At 38.7% G+C, this 25,777-nt stretch overlaps 3 protein-coding genes across 4 annotated transcripts; all 3 read right to left on the bottom strand.

Annotated features, from left to right (window-relative positions):
* Positions 1-1,213: 1,213 nt before the first annotated feature.
* cyb5r1 (cytochrome b5 reductase 1) lies at positions 1,214-4,494 on the bottom strand. Its single transcript, XM_079483525.1, has 9 exons — positions 4,258-4,494; positions 3,745-3,891; positions 3,582-3,654; positions 3,253-3,359; positions 3,030-3,159; positions 2,872-2,940; positions 2,698-2,783; positions 2,077-2,176; positions 1,214-1,961 (listed from the first exon to the last, which is right to left on the bottom strand). Exons 1-9 carry the CDS (start codon positions 4,270-4,272, stop codon positions 1,795-1,797), a joined length of 894 nt encoding a protein of 297 aa, XP_079339651.1. The 5' UTR covers positions 4,273-4,494; the 3' UTR covers positions 1,214-1,794.
* Positions 4,495-4,560: 66 nt separating this feature from the next.
* On the bottom strand, positions 4,561-9,034 carry rnpep (arginyl aminopeptidase (aminopeptidase B)). Its single transcript, XM_079483524.1, has 11 exons — positions 8,412-9,034; positions 7,905-8,045; positions 7,416-7,567; positions 7,090-7,206; positions 6,770-7,005; positions 6,549-6,662; positions 5,809-5,921; positions 5,600-5,708; positions 5,241-5,465; positions 5,011-5,153; positions 4,561-4,902 (listed from the first exon to the last, which is right to left on the bottom strand). The coding sequence occupies exons 1-11, from the start codon at positions 8,787-8,789 to the stop codon at positions 4,756-4,758; spliced, it is 1,875 nt and encodes a 624-aa protein (XP_079339650.1). The 5' UTR covers positions 8,790-9,034; the 3' UTR covers positions 4,561-4,755.
* A 634-nt stretch (positions 9,035-9,668) lies between these two features.
* On the bottom strand, positions 9,669-24,877 carry inavab (innate immunity activator b). 2 transcript variants are annotated; one of them, XM_079483399.1, is made up of 10 exons: positions 24,765-24,877; positions 17,925-18,033; positions 16,354-16,487; positions 15,507-15,629; positions 15,167-15,395; positions 14,665-14,712; positions 14,065-14,368; positions 13,495-13,650; positions 12,631-13,372; positions 9,669-10,065 (listed from the first exon to the last, which is right to left on the bottom strand). In XM_079483399.1, the coding sequence occupies exons 2-10, from the start codon at positions 17,977-17,979 to the stop codon at positions 9,988-9,990; spliced, it is 1,869 nt and encodes a 622-aa protein (XP_079339525.1). In that variant the 5' UTR covers positions 17,980-18,033; positions 24,765-24,877; the 3' UTR covers positions 9,669-9,987. The 2 variants fall into 2 exon arrangements, with proteins under 2 accessions (XP_079339525.1, XP_079339524.1); XM_079483398.1 differs by lacking the exon at positions 24,765-24,877 and adding an exon at positions 19,997-20,233.
* Between the last annotated feature and the right edge of the window lie 900 nt (positions 24,878-25,777).

Here is a 25,777-nt window from a genome sequence, read left to right as displayed (position 1 = left end):
GAAAGGTTTACCCACAAATAAAGATGATACCACCATTGTAATTTTCTTTGAAGTCAATGATGTCCATGAACTGTTTGGTTACAATCATTCGTTCAAAGATCTTTCTCATTGTTCAACCAAACAAGACATTTATTGAGAGTGAGTAATTCATGACGGAAGTTTCATTTTGGGGTGAACTATCCCTTTAAGAAGTGTTTTTAAATTGTAACCTCCAGCGGTTTTATTTCAATATATAGGTCCCCGCAGTAAGGGTGAAAATTGGAACAGAGACAAAATACTGAAATGCTTTTTATCGTGAGATTTGAAGTTAATCTCGTCACAATTATCCAGTTGACAGGCTTTAGATAAAAAAAACTCCCCTTCGTGAACTCTGTTTCAAGATGGACTCATTTTCTGATAAACCAGCTGTACTTTGTAGACAATCTCCTATATAGGGTTTGCATTGACGTCACTTTCCCACGTGGACACGGCTCCCTTGAGCGCCAGGATACGTTCCCCTGAGTGGTAAAACACGCAGCAAAATGGCTGAGGAGAAACAAAGAACCGGGACTAAAACACGCAATTATTCGCTGAAATTACAAGCAGCTGGACTCGACAGTGATCCTTATAACTCTTGCCTATGGCTTAGGAAGGAATCAAGTGTTCCTGGACACGGAAAAGTTGCGCGGAATTGCGCTTCCTGATATTGTAAGCAGTCATTTTGCCGAGTGTTTTGCCACCCAGGAGGGCACGCTCCGGCGTGCTCACGTGGCAAAGTGACGACACGTCCATACCCTCTAAATTTGAAGCGGGGCTACAACTTCAACAGCTGTTAATCACCAGTTTACTCACATCACACATTTAAGCGGAGCATTTTATTAATTTAATACTACAGTCTGCAGTCTTACGAAATATTCCACATCAATATTTGAATAAATCATGAAAAATGAATCACTGGTTGGCCATTTGGGACTGCGTAAAATAAAGGTTACGATTGTGGTTTACAGCAAGTCATTTGCGTATATTAGCATGTTTGTTGTTTGCCTAAACCATCCTATTGAGCGTTTGGACCCGGAAACGGAATGACTTTCCAAATGTGGTGCGTGACATCAGACTAAACAACCGAATAATCCCAAATTATTGTCCTTGTCAGTTTTGTCAATGTAAATTACATTGAGTATGTTTAGGATTGTGGAATGATGTGTTGTTCTAAACACCAAGTAATAAGACAATGCACGTGAAAACACTTTAATAAGCAACTCACTCCACCTTCCTTTAGTGCATTTTGTATAAAGTACAGCCATAGCATTTTAAATCTATTTAAACACGGTTAACAGATAAATATATGGAGTACAGCATGCTTAAAAAATACCCCAGTGACAGCAAATATATCTCATAACAATGTACACAATGTCAGTGAAATCACATAGGCACATTTTATATACTTATATATTCAGCATTAAGGTCCAAAAGCACACATAATACATAAGAGACTCTTCAAGTGCATTAGATTGGGGCTCTTCTATAATCAGTCATTTATCATGATCTCTTCCAGCATAACAAAACTCAATCCACGATTGTGAACAGTGCAGTACAGTGCAGACGATCTTTGCATTGCATTAAATAAAGGCTTGTAATATAAAAAACAAATCTTCCCTTTTAACAAAATAGCTAGTAAACGCTATATATATGCTTTATAATTGGGTTACTTGTTATGCAAGCTCAATTTTACTTTAGAGTGATTGTGCACTTGCGGCATTTGGTGATAAGTTAGTGTCTGTGAAGTGATCTGTGACCCTGCACATCCACAAAGGTCTAAAAGGTGAACTGTTGGCGGTAGCCTAGCTTGTCCAGATTGGGAATACAGGCAAACTGGATCATGGGAGGAGGGCCACACATAAGGATCATACAGTCATCACTGGGTGGAGGCAGATGCTCCTGAATCATCTCAGCATTGATGAAGCCCTGGCTGTATTCCCAGTCTGCACACAAATACATACATACAAGTAAATGTTAAGGAAAGATCATGTGCCATACAGATATTTCAAGCACTGCTTTTATATTGGAGAAATTGTATTTTATTAGAAGGCTTCATACCAGCGGCTGCTTTGTCCACTGTGAACCAGAGTTTGAAGCGATTTGGATGTCTTGCCTGTATCTCCTCCAGCTCATCCTTCAACAGAATGTCCTTCTCAGTCTAGAAAAGAAGAAAATAGATTTATGCTTGTTAAAAAGTTGGTTGAACATAATTTTCCTGGAGGATTCATTTATAAACAAACCTTCCATCACTGGAACATCAGATCAGTGATTCATTCTGCACTCGGTACATCCAAAAATGACGATTTATCATTTACTGTTTTTTACTTTTAAACTGTCTTTCACAGGACGCTAAGCACACTGCTCTTTTTCTATACGAAACAAAAGCACATGTTGCTTAACAGATTTAGAGAAAAAAGATGCTAATGAAAGAGGTTCGTACTCGTACTGTATTCCAACACATCCAATGCCACATAATAGCTTCGTGATTCAGCTGTGTCCCCATAATACATTTGCCTGCAGAAATTCTAAACAACACCTTTCTTTGTGTTGATCAGAAAAAAAATATTATACAGATTTGGAATAACTCGAGGGGGAGTAAATTAAGACAGAATTGTAAGAAATGATCACAGCTATAGCCATATAAACCATCCCTTCATATTTTTCTAATGGGACACCGACCTGGTTGGCAAACAGCAAGCTGCATGTGGTCGTGTCACCTGGGTTCTTCATGATATCACGAATAAGCTGCAACATTGGAGTAATACCTACACATGGAAGAGATCAATTGATTTTTGTATCAGGTGGACACATAAGGCTTTATCTTTAGAAGTACTAAGTATGAAGGCACTGTACCCGTTCCTCCGGCTATAAGACCCAAAGTTCTGGCAACCTTGATCTCACCAGCTTTTATAGCAAACTGACCTGTCGGGTGGAGATGTAGGTGTAAGGTGTAGTCACTGTGTAAATACATACATCATGTCAAATATTAAGGAAACATGCATGAGTCACACCTTCGCCCTTGTACTCCAGCAAACCTCCTGGTCCTCTGAAGTCAATCAAATCTCCAATTCTCAAGCTCTCCAAGTACTGGGACATCTTTCCTCCTTCAGGGAACTTGGGGTGCACATTCTTAAAATAAATCTGCAAAGTAACATACATGCATATGAAATTCCAGGTTCCATACTTTCTCATTCAAATTTATTAGGTTTTAGTAAGCATAAGGACAAAAAGAACCTTAACAACTAGGTCAACAAATCCCTTGTCATCGTCGCTGGACACTGGTGTGTAGGGACGCACGGTCAAGCTGCCGTCAATCCTGGCAGAGAGATAAACATGTTTTCCTTGAAGGAGAAAGACAGAGACAAGAGCAGTTTAAATAGACTGTAAACTTAAGAAAAGCTGCACGTTCAAACAATCTTATTTCCACATGCAAAACTAATTTCAGTTGTGGGATCTGTATTCTTTAAACCAAGCACCTTTCTGTTAGCAGTTATGCTTCTTAACCATCAGTCCACCTCTGCCCCCTCACAATCAATAAGGCTTGACTCAAAAAGATTGCTTACCTACTGGTAATCCCAACACATGCTCTGGGCTGGGCAAAGCAAACCGGAATTTGCGGGTGTCACGGCTTACAATCTATGGGAATAGTGATTTATTTTAAAAACAATGCTGCATCCTTACACTAAATTAAAGTGCATCGTGTTAAAGTAAGGATTCATGTAATACCTCTTTATCAATGAGCCTCAACTGGTATTTCTCAGAAGGATTAACCAGTGTAATCTTTGGTTTTCTTTTTCTGCTCAGGTAAAGATATCCCAACACACCTGCTGTTGAGACCAGCACTACCCCAACTGTTACCGCAATCGTAGTAGTCTGAAAGACACATGAACAGAATTTAAAGCCCAAAACAGAAATTATAGTAGACAATGAAGGGGTAAGAATATTCAAACGCACGCATGCACACTTAGTACGTAAATATTATCTAATGTCTCTGGTAACAGCTGATACGACTTCCATATAAATCTGGACATAATCATTTAATTGCAAGTCACTAAAAGCACATATTTGTAATAGACACGACTGCAGTAAAATGTTGATATACTAAAAATAAGTGAGCATGCCATGTGGAATAAACTTGGTGGAACGCCAAAACAGTATTTAGTAAAGTATCTTTCAGAATGATATTAAACAGCTGGTATTAAACTTGTAAAATGCACTTGTTAAACACATCTGACTTACCGTCGTGTAACTCATGACGGCTGATGAACTTCAAGAGGATTCAGACAAGACGAGTCTTCGTGTCAGCCAGGAGATTAAACATACACCGACACACCCATGAACACACAGGCGGAGAGCTTTATGTTGGAGACATACGACGCTGCGCAACCTATGCGCATAAAATGACGAAGCTGGATAACGCTCAGACGTCTATCCACATTACTGCACGACCTGATAATTGCCGTCTGTTCCGTGTCCGTCACAGAAACCGGAAACTCTTAATAAGAGTCCCCTTTTTTCATTTTCTCAAGAAATGCAAAAATATTATTTTTTAAATTTACTTTATTTATGAAACATCCAATATAATTGACCAATTCCTGATTGTGAAAGTTACGTGATACGCAATATGTTCACGAGTGAGTAGAGCACAGATATTTTAAAATACAGGAGTTGTGTAAAAAACAGACCATGAAATTGCAAATCTAGTTTCCCTAAAGCTCAACAAATTCATTCATATGCTTAGGCCATAATCTTTTTCACATAATTGCGAACATTGACGTGAAGCTGATTTGAAGTGGCAGAGAATATCTCCATAGCCAAAGCCTTTGTCTCCTCTGATCCATTCCACAGGGCCCGATAAACAGGTAATGTGTACCTCTGCTTTCCCTGTAAAAAATAACAAAAATAAATTGTCTATAACTTCCATACATGTAATATATTTATAAGTGCAGAGAACTAAATCTTTATTTCAAGAGAGTAGCTAAACATTCTGACCTGACTTTGGAGGAAATCACGAATATGTTGGTATCCTGGGACATGAAGGTTATTTGCAACAATCTGGGCCCAACGTACTTTTAACTCAGCGTTGTTAGACCCAGTAATGTGCGGGAAAAACTCCTCCAGCTTCTTAACATTACCTGTTGATAGAAAAGATTATTCAGACTTTAGTTTTAAATGGTTTCACTAATGCAAAAACATAAATTTCTCCAACAACATATCAATACCATCTGGAAGGGGTGATTTGTCAAGGATCTTGTCCAAGAAATGGACCGTTTGGTAGGTCTTCCATGGTTTAGTATCAATTTGGGCGATGGATTCCAAGTCCAGGTTTTTGTTATCCCACAGTTCAGCTAACTGCTCAGCTGGTTTCATCAGCTGCTGACCAGCAGACAGATCAGGACAATATGGAGGCCAACCAGGCACATTAAGCCAGCTGTCAAAATCAAGACCTGAACAAATGATAACATCACGACAAAATGACAAAAGCTGATGACCCTAAGTCGGACTGAAGAAATGGTAGCAATTCAGTGTAACCAAACCAGTGCTTTTACAAATTTTTATTAATTGTAATCTTTTTGCAGACCTTGCAATTTGTGCACATTCTTCTGTTTCAGATCTGGGAAATACTCCAGGTAGAACTCTAAAGCATCTTCTGCCACTACACTTTGGTACTTGAACTTATCCACATAAGCCTTAAAAGGAGATAATTGTTGTTTTATTGAAAATAATGGGTCTGGAACTGTGATTCAAAATCACATATAATTTATAAATATTTAATTATTATATTTTAACCTTAAGGAACATGTCAAAGCGGGCTTGATCTCCTCTGAGGTGGGCCAGGTAGGACACAAAACAGAAGCCTTTCTCATAGGGTGTATCATTATAAGTGTCATCAGGATCAACACCTGCGTAAGAAAAGGAGACAGAGACAATGAGAACCTAAACATTTTTAAATGCATAAATGTTGAAAATGAGAGTGTATATTTATAAACATTCTCTCTCTCTCTCTCTCTCTCAAATTTTGTGCCACAATTGGATTGAGATCTGAGGAATTGTCAGGCCAGGGCACTACCTTGAACTCTTCATTATGTCTCTTAAAGGAATTGTTCACTTTCAACATACATTTTCATGATAATTTACTCACCCCTGTAGTCATCCAAGATGTTTATGTATTTTTTTTCTTCTTAAATCGAAAAGAAATTTTTGGAAGGTTTTTGATGATAACATTCCAGGATTATTCTCCATATAGTGAACTTCAATGGACTCCAAATGGTTGAAGGTCAAAGCTCTGGGAAGCGCAATCACGACTACTATTATGTAATTACGTTGAAAAGGTCACGCTTGATGTAGGCGGAATCCAGGAGACGCACATGAAATTACCATTTTAAAAGACCACTTCCACCAGGTAACAGCATTGTCATGAAAGGATGTACCTTGTCTTCAACAATGTTTAGGTAGGTAGTATGTCTAATTTATCATGATTGGCCAGACACGCACGCAATAAATTTGAAGATTTACTACTGGTAGTCTACCTGGTTCGATCTTAACCCGTAGTTTGTTGAGAGGGTGACTTTCTCCTGTGTTGCCCATGTGTTGACGCAGAAGGGCTTTACCAGTCGCTGCCTCTAGACATGTATAAGCTTCTCCTGAAAATAAAACAAACTTCACTTATTAATAAAAGTACTGGCCTATCACAAAGCAATTCACCATTGTAAGTGCTTTTTAATTTACTTCCAAATACTGTATCTCATACCATACAGCTCCCTGCAAACTCTACGTTGAGCATACATAGTGAAGCCCTCGTTCAGCCAGAATTCCCCCCAGGTGGCGTTGGTGACCAGGTTTCCAAACCAGCTGTGGCAGATCTCATGCACGATCACATCAGCGAGAGAGCGATCCCCCGCCAACAGACATGGTGTGACGAATGTCAAACAGGGATTCTCCATCCCACCAAACGGGAACGAGGGAGGCATGAATAGAACATCATACCTGCACAATTACATCATATGAAGTCTGCGACTATAATTGTTGTTTAGGACAGTATAGTGTTATTACACTATGGCAAAATTCTACCTTCCCCAGACATAGGGTCCAAACAGTTTCTCTGCAACTGACAGGAACTCTTCAATCACATTATCAAACTCTTGCTTGGCTGCCTTCAGTAAACAGGGCTCAGTCCAAACATGTGTCCTTAAAATATATACACAAACATCAGTTAACCTTTCTTTAAGCTTTTCATTTTTTTGATGAAATTGCATGCAGAAAACAACAAGTCCTATTCTCTGTAAACAGCAGAAAAGAATGAGAACAGAATTGTACAGTCAATCAGTGTCTATTTCTGGTGGAAGCCAAATGACTAACATAACTTCTATTCTGTTATTCAGGAAATATGTTCTTACCTGGGTCCCACCTGAGCAGACTGCAAGTCTCCTACTGCCAGTGCTACGAGATAGGAAGGAATGGGATGATCCATAGTGAACAGGAAAGTGTTGTCTGTTTTTCTGTGCTCCCATTTATTAGCACTCATAACTGCTGTGAATCCATCAGGCACCTGTCAAGAAAGTTCAATGTGCAATCAAATGACAATGATAAACTCTAATGATATCAATAGACTAGAGAAAACAAAAAATATCCTGAGTGGTGCAAATCATTCAACATTATTAAATGTACAATCTTTGCTCTGCCTCTGAAACAATCATTCCTAAGCCTCTTATTTTTAAACCCACCTTCAACAACCTTTTTTTAGAGAGAAATGTAATTTACCCAAGAATCATTTTTCCCATTAAATATCCTCCTTTACTTACATCAGATAAATACATCAAACTGTGTATTATGAACAAGCAGTCTGTATCAAAATATTTGAAATATTACCGACCCAATGGCCTCACCTTAACAGCAGCGGAGTATGTGCTCTTGACTGCTGGGGTATCAAAGCAAGGGAAGAAGGAACGGTTGAGCACAGCCTGGCCTTGGGTATATACATAAGGCTTGAGTTTTCCAGCAGTCTGCTCTGGTTCCAGCCAACACACCTATGAGAGGATACACGAGTTTGGTGAGATGAATTAACATAACCTGTACAGCAAGCTGAGTAAGTTCTTTTTGTCATGGGCTTATTGAAGCGAGGCTGCGGTTGTCAAAGAATGGCAGCATCTTCTCGGCTGTGTAGACTGGTTTAGGATATAGAGATATGTGCTTATGCATGTTAATAAATAAAATAATAAATGATAAACGTCATATTTAAGGTAGATCAGAAGATTTTAAAGCAACGAATAGGAGAGCACTCTTATAGGTCTTGTGATAAATGTAACTTTCACTTCCAGTTATACTGAAATGAATGTTCAAGCTACCCATTCCTGCATATATTAAACTTTCGTGAGAAACAAATGCACGCTTACCCCTGGTCCACCAGAAGCTGTATATTTTGTTGTAATTTGAAATTTGTCCTCCGAGTTGAAAGTTGTAGGAAATTTCACTTTCAATGTGGTGCCATAACTCGTGAATTCCTGAACAAGAAATTCTGCTCTGCTCCAAATTTGCGCATCGCGAGAGAACGAGACTTCTTGTGGAGATAGAGTTGGATGGATATCTAGCTGTAACTCACTTTGCCCATCCTGAATGCATTGAAACTGTATTGTTTCGGTGCCCGATATAACTTTCTCCTCAAAGTCCACATTTAGATCAAGATGAAAATGTTGTATTTTAAACTGACGGAAACTAGAGGAGGTTGCAACGTCTTCGGCTTTGTCTGAATACAGTGCCGATGTTTTATCCATTGTGAATCAGACAGTAATACAAATCTGATCAGTTAAAAGCAAACCGTCAGTCAGCGATCTGTCCGTTCAATCACAAACAGCAAGTGCACTGTAAAACACTTCGTGTGCATTGGACAACAAATCGCTGAGCTATGTGAATGTGAGTCATCCAGTACAATTTCTGCGCAATTGCCGTGCGATGTTGTTTGCCACGAAGCAGCGGGATGTGACAGAGAAATAGACCAAAGACGCTTAATGCTAAGCCTGCAATCATGGCTAAAAAAGTGTAACGCAGGAAGTGTACCACAAGGACGCCAGAGGCGCTGTTTGCGGGGACTTTACTGTCATTATATGATTGGATAAAGTTCCCCACGTGACCACCTGGGGACCGCATGACAAAATGTTATTCATTTATTTGAGACATCTGTACAAATGTATGTTTATTAATACATTCATTACATATCAGCAATTTTAATTATTCTCGAAGTAACAGTTGTGTGAAAAGTACCAGGTATCACCTGACAACCCCATTTATTCAGAAGCGACCTTCTCTCTTTATACTTGAAAAACGACAAGATGTTAAATATTATTTTATTCGTCAGTTTGGATAAAAGCGTCTGCTAAATGAATAACAGTTATTTAAATGAATTATTAGATGTACACAGATTTTGCAAATGGGTATTATTTGAAAAAGTAAACTAATATAAACTGTGTGAAATGTAATGGTTTTCTTTTTTAAAGAAATATGTTTTTCATCACTTTCCTGTCACTAAAACTAGTTCAAGTTCACTAGATTTGAACTAATCAGTATTAGCCAGACCTCTCAGAACAATCATTTAAAATGTAACCAACAAATAAAATCAATAAATAAGCCAGAATAAAGCGATTACAACGAATTTTTGAAATGTTATTTATTTACCTTAGTATTGACATACACTACCCAAATCACATAAAAAAATACAGTTAGTATCAAATAAAATTTTATTTCATTGTACACATTTTTTCACAAGATCTTCTATAAAACAAAACCACAACAAAAACATTGTCTTTCACAGTAAAACTTGTTTTTGCCATATTGTATGTTTGACAAGGCATTTGATAGAAAAAGGAGACGATAGGCTTGAATCTCCCTCATCTCAAGTCTTCACTTTAGTCCATCAGCTCAATAATTTATTGAATAAATAGGACTCTTGTAAGAAGGGTGTCCATGGTCAGGCCATCACACCTGGCTGGCAATCTCAGAGTCATCCTCATACATCATGTCTTGAGTTGTCACAATGACCCGCTTCTGGGAAACCTGAAAAAACAAAACAAATCAACAAATAAGGTCACGACACCTTCATGGAGAATTATGTTTCACTAGTTTAACACTTAAGCTTTCCTTCACAAGCAGACTTAAGGTTTTGTATAGTCTTAATAGTAAACACAAGTAGGGAGTGACTGCACAATCAGCAGCTCTGTGTTGTTGACTGAAGGTGCGTCTCTTAAAATCCAGCAGGGGTTACTCAACAGCTGTGGCTTAAATCAGTTCCCAGTAGTTCTTCCAACCAACCTCGATAGAGAATGAAATGACTCAGATTTCCAACATCTCCCTCATGTATAGAGTCTCTGTGTTACACCATAAATTAACAGGGGGGAGATTTTTAAGATATTGTATCCCGGCTTAAGATGTAGGAATGCCTCTCCCATCTGCTCCTGTGTTTGAAACACATGACTCTGTAAATCATTACAGACAACTGAAACACGATATGGGAATGAAGCAAGTGCGTGTGTTCTAGGGAGTGCTGATATTCCCACATACAATCTAAATAAACATCAAAGCGATGATCCAAGACCACTGGCGTAGATGAGAAAGGACTGAATTAACCGAGGTCTCACTCAATAGTGATGTACAGATAAAAACACCACAAAATCATGCACCTGAATAATTGCATTCCTGTGGTTTCAGGAAGTTACTAAATGAGTGAATGTGGTTCAGTTCACAACCCAAGTTAATTCATTTTACTGTCTTGAAGGAATTTGGTCTACATCTCAAATTAATTCAGAAGGGAACTTTCGATAATTTGTAATGCTGACTTGCTGGTACATGTGCAGTGCATTCCCCAAGTGTCCGATTGCACATTTTTAACTTTGTGTAAATATATCTCTCTCAGCGCAGAAAAAAAAGATTTTTTCTTGTTTAAAAAAAGTTCTGTGTGGGATTTATTTAAACAACAATCAAAACGGCATTATACTAAATGTAAAGACTACTATCCTATAACTTACACATTTCATGGTATGTAATGAAGAAAAAACTTCACTAATCCATCAATTAGTACTGGTTCAGAGTGAAGATTAGTAGGTCTTCACGAATTATCCTTCTGGCATTTTATCAATTGGGCTGTAAGGTTAAGGTTGGATAGGTGACAGTCCATCATGTGCTCAGGTATTACTGCAACTTTCTACACTATTAAATTCAATGTGGAGTAATGTCAGCTTTTGGTTTCAGTTGGGAATCCGCCAGCTATTAAAATTATATTTACAGTCAGACAAAAGGTGCATTGGCCAAACACTTTATCTAGCAACAGATAATAAAGGAGGTAATGGGTTGGGTCGCTATCACAGTTTCCTTCCGTCCAATCAGGCTTTTGTCCCTGAGGAATGGAACGCTCACCTAGATATCAAATTCACACGCTTTTAGCACCATAAGCCTGAATAAAAGAGACGAAACAGCAGCTCAACCTTGAGTGCGTGTTTTCCCACCAGCTTGTTTGGTAATGGCGGGGAACTTCCTGGCCATGTTTGGAAGGGAAAATTATGTAGAAATGTTGCAACGTATTTAACATTATAGGAAAAAATTACAATAATAGGTCAAACGTGCACCAGAACTGTTTGCTTTTCCACCTTCTTCAAAATATCTTCTTCTGTGTTAAAAAGAACAAAGACAATTAAAAGTATTTTTTCCTACTATGGTAGTCAATGGTGGCCAAGAACTGTTTGGATACAAGCATTCTTCAAAATATCTTTCTCTGTGTTTATCAGAGCAAAGAAATTCACACAAATTTGGAACAACTCGAGGGTGAGTAAATTATTTTTGGGTGAACTGTTCCTTTAAGGTCACACTTCACAATAATGCAATAAGACATGAAAGCAATATATTTTATTAGCATGTATTTATATTTGTTAATGCCAATACAATTGTTCATGTTAGTTCAATGTGCAATGTGCATTAACTAACGATAACAGTGACAACATTTGATTTCTAAAATGCATTGCTGAAATTCACATGAACTAAGATTAATAAATGCTGCAGAATATTGTTCGTTGTTAATTCATGTTAGCTAATGCATTAACTAATTGCTAACAAATACAACCTTCCTGTAAAATGTTACTAAACACTAAGCACCTCAATTCATTGTGTTAAACGATCTGATAATTAAATAATGGAGAATTCAGTTTCTGTTCATTTAAAGCAAGACAGGACCCTTTGCACCATAACCTGTTTTGCATATCTAAATATCTCCAGGCAAAAAAGTACACAATAATGAAAATGATAATTTGTGTGCTGTTTGTTATTGTACCACTAATCTAATCCAAATCAAGAACTCTTTCGTACTCTTGCTCAATGCCACACCTTGTTCTGGTAATGATCTCACTCTGACGAATCAGATTATCAAGGAAACTGCACGTTCTCCGTAGCTTTCCCCATTTCTTAGACAGGCCCAGACAGCGCATATCTGCTTTTTCAGGAAATTCCTCCCCAACAGCTCGATATTCGACAGCACGTCGATACAGCAGTTTGGGGATTTTATTTCCTTCTTTTTGTGAGTCAGTGCATTTTCCACTCATTCGTTATAAGTGACATGGAAGAACAACTGTTTACCTGCTGTTCCTGGAACATGCGGTTCTGGGGAAGGGTTAGCGGAGACTCCTGTCCCGGTGCGTTTCGAATGTGTAGCGCACCCTGTCTGTTCCGGTCCAGCGAGGACGGTCGAGGCGAGTGGCGTTGGCTGCGCTGGTGCCATGATTTCAGTTCCTCTGACACCACCTGCCTGGGCAGGCCTCTGGTCGGGTGGTGAGGGCACTCTCGTAGCGACGGGGCCCGCGACAGTCTCACGTGGGCAGGCAACACCCTGCAACTTCTCTGAGGAGCCTCATTATAGTAGTACTCATAGTGGCCATTGGAATAAACAGGGGAAGGAGCCTGATGACTCATGTATGACCTCCCGGTGTCCATATCTAAAGGATTGCCCCATCCGTCCTCTACATACCCTCTGGGAAAACTAGGTGAGGACAGGTGCTGGTAGTTCTTGTAGAAGCCGGTTGGGGAATATCTCTGCGATAAGTGGTTGTCGGCGAGGCTGCCGTATTGGTAGCCGTACTGGGGTTGGTAGGGCCACGGCAGCTCGCCGGGGTGATCCTGGCAGGGCGAGCTGGCGTACGATTGGACCGAGTGCTCAGAATTGCTGTCCTCAGAACTGGAGCAGTACATGGGGTTGCCTACGTTTGATCTCATAGGAGAGTAATCTCGTGATGTCACAGCGAACTCTGTTAACCGTCTCCGGGGGCCTCTCGAGCGCCCGAGCTCACGGTCCAGACCATAAGTTGGCTCAGTGTTGGGAACTCTGCAAAATTAATAACAGACCAATTTATCAATGGTTTGCTCATAATATCCCAAAACACAACTACAGATGATGATAAATCATGTGAGAATTGAAGAAGGTTTGTGAGCGAGTCAGAAGCAGACCTGAGCGATTGTCCCCTGCGCAGGTGCATGTCAGGAGTGGAGGGTGCGCTGCAGGACTGTGTGTATCTGAGGGCTGCGTGGGTTGGAATTTGTAACGGTATTCCAGCATCCACAAGACAAACCTCCAGAGGAGGCAATGTGGGGGTAACAGCGGGACTATGTTTGTGGAAAAAAACAGCTGCTTAGACTATTGGGATGACACAACAACTATAAACCACATAAAATGTTTCCTCATAACATACTAATGTGACAACAATACACGTGACCTATAAATCAAGTTGGAACAGAACTACAAAAGAGGAGGTGTGGTCAAATCCACCCTAAAATGACTATGTGCTGCCTTGATGACTAGTTGTGAAAAAGTAGCTTTTAAAAGGTCAAGGCTTACGTGATTTTCACAATATACACCACCAGTCAAAGTGTGAACAAAACCTAATTATTATACATTTTTAAAACTTACATCAATCTTATATTTCAGATTTTTTAGATCATGGCAGATTGACAACATAACTTCAGTCAAGTGTGTTCACGCCTTTGACTGGCAGTGTATGATACAAAAGATAAACTTACCTGGAATTGGTGCTGCTAGAGTGAGATCTTTTCTGTTTCTGATAGGGCCGGTCCAGACTCGACTCCGTCCATGGAGAGTTTTGAATGGGGGCAGGGTCATGATCTACTGTTGGACTATGGCAGAGGTGCAGGTTCTCCAATGACTGTGGTGGGGTTTGGTGGATTGTTACCTCAGGGGGCCGGGAAGAGGGAGTTGTAGGTATATGATGAGGGGAATGAAAGCTGTTCAGGGGTGGAGGGTGAGGGTATACTGCTGGAGCGGGAAGCTCTGAGAAATGCTGGGAACACTGACTTGCAAGCTCCTCTGCAATACAGATGAGAGATTTTTAATAAAAGTTGAAATAACACTGATCTAGTGTAACAGATGCATAACCATTAAAAATTGTTAATTTAAATGGTCCTGTAAAATAATGAATAGTATAAATATTTAATGTAGTTTCTCAGTTAGTAGGAACTTACAACTACACTGAAAGCAAGTATCAAAATGAAAATAAAAAATCAAACTACAACAAATCTACATGAAAAATTGTTTTACAAAGCAGGACACTGCTGTTACTTATCTTAAAAAACAGTCACAATAGTCAACTAACTTTCACTTACCCTCATCGAGCACAGCCGAGTCTGACAATGAGCTATCATCTGAAGTGCCTTGATAAACAGATAAAACACAGTATGAAAAAACATATAACGCAAGTAAAACATAAACAAATAAGATAATCGTGATGATACAAGGCCACTTTTGAATTTTTTGCTATTTGTTGGGACAATGTGAACTACCTTAAAGGGATTACTCACCCAGAATATTTTATTCTTTAAAAAACAATTTATTTATCCTTGTGTCACTCCAAACCTGAATTTATTTCTTCGGCAGAACACAAAAGAAGATATTTTAACACCGTTTGTGACCAAACAATTTGGGGCCCCATTGACTTTCATTGTATAGACACAAAACCGCAGAGACATTTCTCAAAATATCTTCATTTGTGTTCCACAGTGTTCCATAAACATGTTTAGAATGACATGAGGGTGAACAAATGATGAGAGAATATTTAATTTTGGGTGAACTGTCCCTTAACAAAAAACTCTCCCTCAATGTTCTCACCTTTTTGTGCAATCATGCCAGGGCGCGGTGAAGATCGACCGTGTTCCAGTCGCAACCTGAACACTGCTTCCTGCAGATCTTTGAGTTTTTTTTCCTCGCGCTGGTACTGCTGCAGACGGCTTCTCTTTACTGCCTTGCTGAGATGTTCCTCCTGACACAGCCTCTGAACTGCCACGTGTATCTGCTGCTGCAGAGCCAGACCAGCTTCAACAGAGCTCAGCTCAGAGTCCTGGACATCAAACATTCATATCAACCTGATTGATCTTTAAAAGTCTAAGGACTTTATCCAGATCTGTATTAGGATAGGGAATGGGTTGCTTTTGTCAATGAAGGCCTTTACCTGAGCTCTCTGTAAAATGTTTGGCTCATCTAGTTTGAAAGCAGCCCCGATGCGCCGGCGAATCTGAGGTGGCTTTTCTCCAGGTGATAACGGATAGTCAGAGGACAAATGACCTGTGAGCTCCTGAAAAACAAAAAACATTTTGGACATCTGAAGTGAAGCACATGTATAATTTGTCAGGATAATAGCAAAAAACGCTATATAATTAAGTAATAAAAAGATCAGTGTCCTTGTCCCAGACAAGTTATCACGAACAGGTCCTTCTTCAGAATTCCAGTTTTTCCAGTGCAAAACCTTTCAACGAGTCAAGACAAGTTACAGATTTCAACCGCTACATTATGCAAGACTGTTGTTTCAAAGAGCCTCTTCTTCCTTAAGCTCCTCCAACAGCCCAGTCTGCCAAACTAAACCTGCTTTCCATCTTCTCAAAATCCACGCCAGAATACGTTCGGATACAATTGGAGACAAAAACCGCATGCCTACAGCTCTTTAAGGAGACACAATAGGGGCAACTCCTTTCATAAACCGATGATACACACTCAGTACCCTGCCATGACTTCAGACCTATTTTGACATGAAAGTGTCATCAGAGACACCTGGACACGGTGAATCCGACAGGAAACGATGATGCATTTCTGTGAGCTAATGTCTTGTGGGACAAATACAATAGAAAGCCTCTGGGTCTGAATTTGATGGTGAGTGATAGGAGAGCTGGAGAGGCCGGGTCACTATTTAAAGGTCACTATTTTGATTTAGTTTTCTTCAAAACAGTAGCAGTCCCCCTTAATTTCCAAATAATTAGGACTGTTCTGTGTTTATGCATTCATGAGAGCAAATGGTGACTCACAGCCTCTCTGATACAGAGTTTCTTGAGCTCCAGTAGGCACAACTTCAGTCTGTCCTCCAGAGACTGCTGCTTCAGTTTCATGACCCGAGTGTGATGGGTCACATCCTTTATCACTGTGGTGGGGCTGTCAGGACCTATAACACAAGAAACACCCTAAGATTAAGAGCAGATTTAAGATGATGGCAGAAAATATATAAATATATATGTTTCGTAAAACAGTATATTATTAATAAACATAGTACAGTTAGTATAAATAATATAATTCTGTATATCAATGTTTTCCTTCCGAAACCGAAACCTGTCTCCATTTTTTTTTGGCATAAATCATAATAATTACTCAGCCTTTATGTTTGTCACTGGGTTTAGCAAAAATCAAACTAATAAAAAGCATTAAAAAGTGCTTGTCAACTTTGACAACACATTATTAAATTGTTTAAAATGTACAGTGCTTTATCCATTTCCTGAAAAACTGTGAATTTGGACATACAAGGTTTCAGAAGGACAGCAACGATATGACTACAATCATAACTACAATACAAATGAAGACTTTATTTGCAAAAAACGAAAACAGATAAAAACAGATACAATTTTCAAAACGTTTGTTGTGCATTCCAATAAATATCAATAAAACTGCAGTTGGGTTGTTTTGAATAAGTAATAATAATTTTAAAATACAGCAAACTAACTAACTAACACAATAAAACATGAAATAAAGGTAACACAATAAACAAAACATAATATTTAAAAAGAGAAATGTATCTGTTTGCAAATAAACTCTTCAAATACAGTATGATATAAAAATCCAATGGTGCTGGTTAATAATCTGTTTAAACAGATTCACTTAATTTATAAATCCTTTACCACACACAACTATTTATTTCACCTTTAAACAGCATATTTAAAAATCTAATGTAAACTTTCAGGAAACTAATACTAGTACTACAGAACTGTGATGTGATCTATAATGAAACTAAAGGTGACGACTGGTGGTTTCCGTCACAGACAACGGCCACAGGAGCGACAACAAAAGACTGACTTTTTGAATATTAGGTAAATGCCTCTGGCGTGTACGGAGGTATTATCTACCAAATTCTTTTACATACATTTTTTATTAATGCTGTGACAGCACACAAAGTGAACAATGAAAAGAAATTTAACTTCACAGGAAGAAACAGATTTATCAAGTCTAGATTTTAGTGGGAAAAACAGACAGGGCATAGTTGCTTTTAATCTGCAACTAAGAATGCTGCAAGCAATCCTATTGGTTTTTTTCAAACCTGCTTTACCGTGGTTGTTTCCGATTAAACTGTTACACCCTTGAAGGTGTAGAGCATGAATCATACATTTACAAATTAGCTTATTCTAAGAAATGGTATTATTATTTCTTTGGGAAGAAATTTGCAAACCAAAAAGATCTGTAAGTGTTTTCAACAATTAAATACAAATGAAATCCACCCTAATATCTGTAATAACTAATACATAACGACCCCGGCTCCGTATATGTGTAAGATAATGTGGTGTGCAATGTGTCGCTATGTACACAAGCTGTATTGAGCTGAAGTTAAACATACCAGAATGCAGAATAACCCCACTATCAGTGTCGCTGATCTCCTCTTTCCCTTCCATATCAGCTGGTAAAGTGGTCTTCGAAGACTTGGTTTGATCTTGCTCCACTATTTCCTACAAAGTGAACAACATCTATTACACTCACATACATTCAGCAGAGAACAAAACCAGTCTCGTGGAAGCACTTAGCCCCTCAGCAGTAAAGGGTCTCCTGACCCAAAGCCACAGGGGTCACAGCAGACTCCGGGAGACTAAATCTGGCAAACAATAGTTTTCACAAGGCTACTAAAAAATCACAGTCTAACTACGCCTGTCAGCTATGCAGAGTCAGCAGGAGCTTAAGGCGAGGTTTAACTAAGAGGGCATTCATGTTAGTAATCTGTCCAGCTGTATCTGAAAAATGTCCATTTTCCAGGAGGAACAAGGGTGTGCTGTGCTTAGGTTACAACACCGGAATGCTCCCAACACAACAGGTTAATAAAGAGGTCTGACATGCTCCGTTGCATTTACTTGTGATACATTAACCTTGATGCAGTTTGAAAGAGATAGTTCACCCAAATATTAACATTCTTTTTTCATTTACTCACCCTCATGTCATTCCAAACTTGTATGACTTTCTGTCTTCTGTGTTCTGTCTACAGAACACAAAGGAAGATATTTTGAATAAAGTTTGCCCTTTTTGACTTTCACTGTAAGGAAAAAACTAAAACATCTCTAAATGTCTTTTTTGTGTGTTCTACAGAAGAGTCATATTCCTGTTCTGATCGGCATGAGGGTGAAAAAAATTATGAGACAAAATAAATGATGACAATTTTTTGTCTCACAACCTTCAAAAAACTACTTAAATCCCATCTTTTCTGTGAATACTTGACAGAAAAATGAAGAAAAACAGGTAATGGTCTAGCTTTTGTTGAAACTAGTAACTTTGTATTAGCACCTATTGTTTTCTTGCTCCTGTATGACATATCGCTTATTGCTCCCTGAACTCTTTGTAAGTCGCTTTGGATAAAAGTGTCTGCTAAATGACTAAATGTAAATGTAAAATGTCCCTTTAAATATTGTGAAACCTATATGTGTACATCCCATTCAATAAAATCAACAGACAATACAATCAGGATTATGACTAATCACCATGTGCAATCATGACTACATCTTTACTGTTATACCTTTAAGGGGTTATGTCCAGTTAAACTAGTACCACTCTTAGGGGATACTTCCCCAAAACTTTTGGGTAAAGTATCCCTCTAAGATCCAGCATCCCATTTTCCCATCCTAACAATATAATGTAATTTATTTACTTATTATATCCGTGTTATTACAACATGTGACAACGCAGTCATGCTAAAGTTCAGTTTATTGGCAGCTTGTGACGCATGTTCTGCAGCGTACATATCTGACAAATACTCAGTCTCAACAGCTTCCCGTCTGACAAAATGAAGTGTTTTTCTACATCATGATGATGACACCGTTTGAGTAAGCTGTGAATATCTATGGCTGGGGCAATGATTAACAGATGTTAGATGTTGGATCTATGAGCTTTCAGTTTAGATAATGTGGATTACAGCTGTGCCTTTATTAATCTGAAAATGTGACTGAACTACACTGTCCCACTGACACTTACAAGTATTGTAAGTTATTCGTTGTCAGTTATTCCTTATATTACTATACTCACAACCCCTCAAGAAGAAATACAATGAATATTAGTTATAACAACACAATAAATGTATTTCAATGTATATATATAATCAAATTATACGCAAATCCCTAAACAATACTGTGAAATAACAATTCTCATAAATAATAATAGAATACATAACAGGCTATAATAAATTGTTAAAGCTTAACACACTGATGTTTAGCAAACCCAGATCTAAATCACCAAACTACCCAAATTGTACACAAAAATATATTGACTGTGTTATGTTGATGACAGTTTATGAAACTAAAGACCAAAAACTTCACCTAACAGTAAACACAAGCAGTGAGTAGCTCGATAAGAAGCAAACAAATAAGAAACAAACAGGTTCAAACAAAGCAACAGAAAGTAAGACAAGTGTCGTCATCAAAAGATACTTACATATCTACAAAAAACAATGTTTCTCTCTCAAACACGAGTGTATGTTTATCCTGTAAAGTGAATCAGTTGATTTCCATGTGATGTCTAGCTCACTCCACACAGCTGTCTGACGCTGAATATGTGCTGGTCTGAGCTCAGCTCGCGCTGTGTAATGTACCTGGGTGCGACCCGCTCAATGTGCATACCTGCGCGCGCGCACGCAACGCAGTCCGTCGCTCACAGCGGCGCCCTTGTATCGACTTGACTAACTCTCTGCATCATCTCTTCACGTTGTCTTTCTTATCAGTTCATTCACTTACTAGTAGATGGAAAGTGATAAATTCACACCATACAAAGTGCAAACGGATGCTGTTGTGCAACCAATGCGGTGACGGAACACAAACACGTAAATCATATTAAAAAAAAAACTATACAAAGTTGTATATATATATACAAAGCTACCACACTAAAATAATTAAAGGCTGTATATTTATTTTATACAAAGCTGACCATCTGGCGAATAAGGATGCAAAACTGTTGTAAAATAAAGTCCTGCTGCCCTCTCCTGGATCACATGCATTAAAATGTAACATTTAAGATATAAATATTCAAGCTACCTATAAGAGCTTACATAGCCATTTATAACATGGTGCCGGATAAACCATTCAATAGTAACAAATAACACAAAACATCAACCAACAACCAAATCCCCTTTAAAGACATTCCTTGTACAGTAATGCAAATGCTGTTGTCATGGATACATTAACCTTTAGTTAAGCCCGGTATAGATGGCTATGCCACCCTGACATCCAGACCCTTAAAGAAAACCCCCACACACAAAGTAACAGTTCTTCAGAATACTAAGGGAGACGCTGCACCTGCTGTTTCATGCAACGCTTGCATACATTCAAGATTCTAGCCCTCACACTGGCTTTCCAAGAATGCCAGTTAAATGCCTATAGGAGCCGCCACGATTCCCAGACAGAATACTATCACCTCACAAACAGTCAAGGAAACATGGCTGCTGGAGAATGCCAGTATCTGATTTTACAACCAGTATCTGCCAAAAGCATACTGTACAATTATGTGTGAAAGTACACAGTCTGCTTTTTTGAAGGATGTGAGTATGGTGCAAATTTAACCAAGTTATAAACAAAAACCTGCCAATTTCAGTTCCCTTATAACAACCAACCACTGTTTATAGTAAAAGTATAATAACCATGTTTTTTGGCATATTGGTTAACATTTGTATACCTTTGGTTTAACTATAGTGACCACATCTATTTGTAGTGGTTCATTTTCATATTGATAAAAAAAACGTCTGGTCTTGCCTAACAAAGCATGGGCTGGTCTCAACAAACACTGAACCAAGCAATGAAAAACATCACAGAGATGTCCTTATAGGAGCTAGGCATTACACTGCAAATTTAGCCAATTCAGACAGGCTATGTTAACCACAGCCCATACTGAGTTGGAAATATTCCTAGAACAAGCACAGTATAAATGCAGGATTCATGATTTTTATTACAAAATAGAGACAGCTAATTAGAGCTGTTCATAACTGGGGTTACTAAACCATAACCTGCTATCAAATCTCTTAAAGGAACTGGAAGTAAACGCCAGTCTTTTGCTTTCAAATAAGGTTTCTAGGGTCATGTGAACTCCAAAAGTTATGCGGTGGTAGCTCTGTCTAAAAATGACAGCAAGGGCAGAGGTAGGCCACAAATTTAAACCAACAAACCGACGAAGACAGTTGTGAGAGGATAAAGGAAATGTTTAGCTAGCGCTACATCCACTGGATTTCCATGGGATTAGCTATATGAACGCAAGAGGTTCCTGTCGACAAATTGAAGCTGATATTCTACTGGAGTCTGTAGATTCATATCTGTCCTCTTCCCTGGAATGTGGGATTAGCTTGCATGGGAGCCGGAGAGGGTTTTATTATTGTGGGGATCTCCCCTATCCAGCTCATTCAGACGGTGAGCTCAAGCACACCGGGAAAACCAGTGAACTGTGACGGTTGCATATTAGCCTTTACTTAGGACCTGTTCACACTACATGCACAAAGTGAAGTATAGTAAAAAACAGCTGTGACCCAACTGGTATAGCATGGAATGAATCCCAGAAAATACATATACTGACAAAATGTTTATCTTAAAGGGATAGTTCACCCAAAAATGAAAATGTTGTCATCATTTACTCACACTCAAGTTTTTCCAAACCTGTCTTTGTTCTGATGAACATAAAGGAAGATATTTGGAAGAATGTCTGTAACCAAACAGATCTCATCCCCCCTATACTGCCATAGTAGGGAAAATATATACTATAGTAGTCAATGAGGGATGAGATCTGTTTGGCTACTGACATTCTACCTAATATCTTCCTTTGTGTTCAGCAGAACAACAAAGTTTATATAGGTTTGGAAAAATCTGAGGGTGAGTAAATGATGTCAGAGTTTTCATTTTTGAGTGAACTATCCCTTTAACCGCACTGTAATGGCTTCGGATAAAAAGCTATCCTTAACCCTAACACCCTGTCTACATCCGATGCAAGAGGCAATAGAACACATTAGAAACCATTATAATTTCAAATGTTGTACACACAGGACGTGGTGCGACTATCCCAAGCTGTGGGTCGTGACGCGTGTAGACACGGCGTAAAGAACTTTTCTGAGTAGCCTGAGGAATAGGAAGTCTCATCAATTTTGTTGTTTACACCACTGTCCGTAATTAGTGACTTGTAATTACTCCTAGTATTCATCATAAGACACAAAATTACAGCTCTGGTGGATGAGACTGAGAGGATCTCTGATTCACCCCACCCCAGCGTTTGGTACTTGTGTGGCCATGGATCTCCTCATGGAAAGAGGATGTGAAGTGAAAATTGATTTCAAACGAGCCAAAGCACAGATGTATTCTCTGTTGTGGACTGAAACATCTCCTCTGGCTTTAATTCTACCACCGGCACTGCAGCGCGGCATGAATTCCTCAGGCAGCAAGACTCTGGAGTATTTACACTAGTTCATTATTACCGCAGCAAGACACAGCGGATATAACAGACCTCACAGAGGCAGGCTTAACCCGCTGGGGTGGGGTTAGTGGTTACCTCACACATGTTAAATAAAAGCATTATAATAACCACGTAGTGAAATAATAATAACAAAAGGAACACAGAAGACTGAGGTGAGCACTGCACAATTATTTGAGCAGCTTATTAAATGTAAATTTGGATACACTTTGGTATCACAGTGGAAAATGATAACCTCATTTACCATGATAAAAAAAAACACATTACATTTTATATTCCTCATAAAAAACAGTCCACTGTTTTAATCCACAATTTTACCTCTGAGACAAAGTGCAATGTTTCCTAGAAATCTGAATGTTATGGTTATATTACGACTTTAGTCTGTTCCTGTTTTATCTGTTTAATCAACACAGAGAACAGTTAACAGATATTTGAGCATTTATTAAAAGAAATCGATATAAACATTGAAGAATAATGATGAAATATACTGGTATACCTCAAACATGAAGCTGGATGTAGAAACTTGCATATGAATCCAGAAACTGAATTTGTCATTTACTAAATGACCTATTTTTTCTAGCGCAAGGGAGCCAACATTTAGGGAAGTCGAACTTATGGTGCATTGACATTTGACCCAGGATGTCATTTGAAACCATTCAAAATAAGAATTAAAAAAGTACTACAAAGTCTACAAATACAAAGACTTTGAGTCCAATTTAAAAGACAACGTGTTGCCACACAAGTGGACGAAATAGAAATGTCACTACAGTGCCTGTCACTAAAGAAGGCCATATCCACAGGTGCTAATGAGGGCCTTAAAACTGTGCTGTCGACAGCACACAATACACACACGCTGTTTGGCTCCGCTTTGGCCGACCCTGGCTATGAACCAACAAAGCCACAGATTCCAGAGCTATTCACATTCACTGCTGTGCACACCTCCCTCTGATGCCTGCCCACTCAAATCACTCTTGATGCACTGGGGAAAACTGGCCACTGCACACCATTTACATGAAGAATAAAGACTACCAGACAGTGAAATGTAGAATTTACTGTATTAAGTAAGTACAAGCTTGAGGTTGGTTAGATAAGGCCAATGACGGATCTATTGTATCATTCATCTAACCCAACCACAATTGAAGAAATGAGCGTTTGAATAAATGAATGGCGTGTAAAAGAATATCCCCCTTTTCATGGTGACACAATGTAATCATGTGATTCTCACGCTTTCAGATAAAATACCTCTGCAGGTTTCTTTCCTCCTTGAGCTTTATAACTTCTCTACACACACATCACAACTGTACTTCCATACGCAGAACAACCACAAGCGCTGACTTTTTGGTAAACGATTAGCATAACAGAGAAAGCAAACCTCAGCACGAATTGTACATTATTGTCCAACTATATAAAGTTTTTTACGTGAAAAGTATTATTTGAATCAACGTCTTAAGAGTGTATTATTATTGCAAAACTCGTGTGGGGTTATTTCAAAAACTAAATTGTATTACTTTAAAGCCAAAGTTAAACTAATGTTACAACAGAGTTGTTTAAAACTAAGAATTGCGTGTTAATATTACTCGGTATCGAAGTGCTGTACACGAAAGCTTTATATCTAAGAAAAAGCACGTATATAATTCGCTTTCTGTTACAATTTGAACTAAACTTTGTTTTAAGGAGCAGCGCTAAAAGCTCAGTTTTCATCTTGTGCCGTGTACTCATTACGGCGATGAGAATGTGTATTCGTTTGAGAAAAAAAGCATACCTCTTGTCTTCATAACAACTGGAAAGCCCACGGAGAGTCGTCAAAGCTTTATCGCAATATCACTGGATATTATTTATCCACGCTTTCTTCACCCCCGCATTCCAAATTGATGTAAGCGAGAGGCGAAAGAATGGACGATACCACAGCACGGACGAAACGAGGTTGCATCACACGTAGATTTACAATCTTGGTTCACAACCAAAATAGCGCGAACTTCTTAATACAATACAGTCTAATTAAGATAATTTTGGGTTATCTATCTTTTTGGCTCCATGCGTTTTACACCAGTAGTTTTGCGAGAACTAACAATCATGCCCCCCGTGTCACAATGGTACCTCCCTCACCCCTACAACTTCTTCGCAGTGCTGTGCTCACATGCAGGGCAGCGAATACACTTCAGTTAGATTATGTTGTATTATCGACCTTAGATCGTTTGCAAACGTCCGAAAAATCGACAGTCCATACGATGGGAAATGGTCGCTTGTGTCTATACATGCAAAGTAGCACATTTAAAAGAAAAGAGAAGGTGTACTGTTGTATGTCATTACGGGGCAGCGGGGTGCTGGGGCCTTTTATTAACATATGAAAGGTTTAACGTTACCTAAAAAGACTTTCTCACTGTAAACGGCTAGGGACCGGTTGCTATCACCTATTTTATAGTCATAACTCCTTAAAGTCAGTTAAGTTTAATAAAAAGTTAGATTGGTTTTATTGAAATAAGGAAAGTAAGACCGATTCGTCCTAAATTAAATTGCCAATCTGTAGCCGTTAAATAAATTTAGCTTAGATTAATTCACGTTAATGCAACGGTCTAAAACTGAAAATATGTTAATGGATGGAAACACACAAAAACGGCCAGTTATTCAGAACATATATAACTGATAACACGCATAAAAACGGGATCCATAACTTTCTATGAAGAGTTATAAACATCAAATTTTAACCAAACGCTTCGTATGTTCAAACGTGTACCGCTAGAGGTCAGCAGCAAGCTGCTAAAGTTTCTGCTCAAA

This window comes from Barbatula barbatula (genome assembly GCF_947034865.1).
Source record: "Barbatula barbatula genome assembly, chromosome: 20".
NCBI classification, from domain to species: Eukaryota; Metazoa; Chordata; class Actinopteri; order Cypriniformes; family Nemacheilidae; genus Barbatula; species Barbatula barbatula.
Note: the sequence above shows the minus strand (reverse complement) of the source record. Positions and strands in the feature narration are given on the sequence as shown.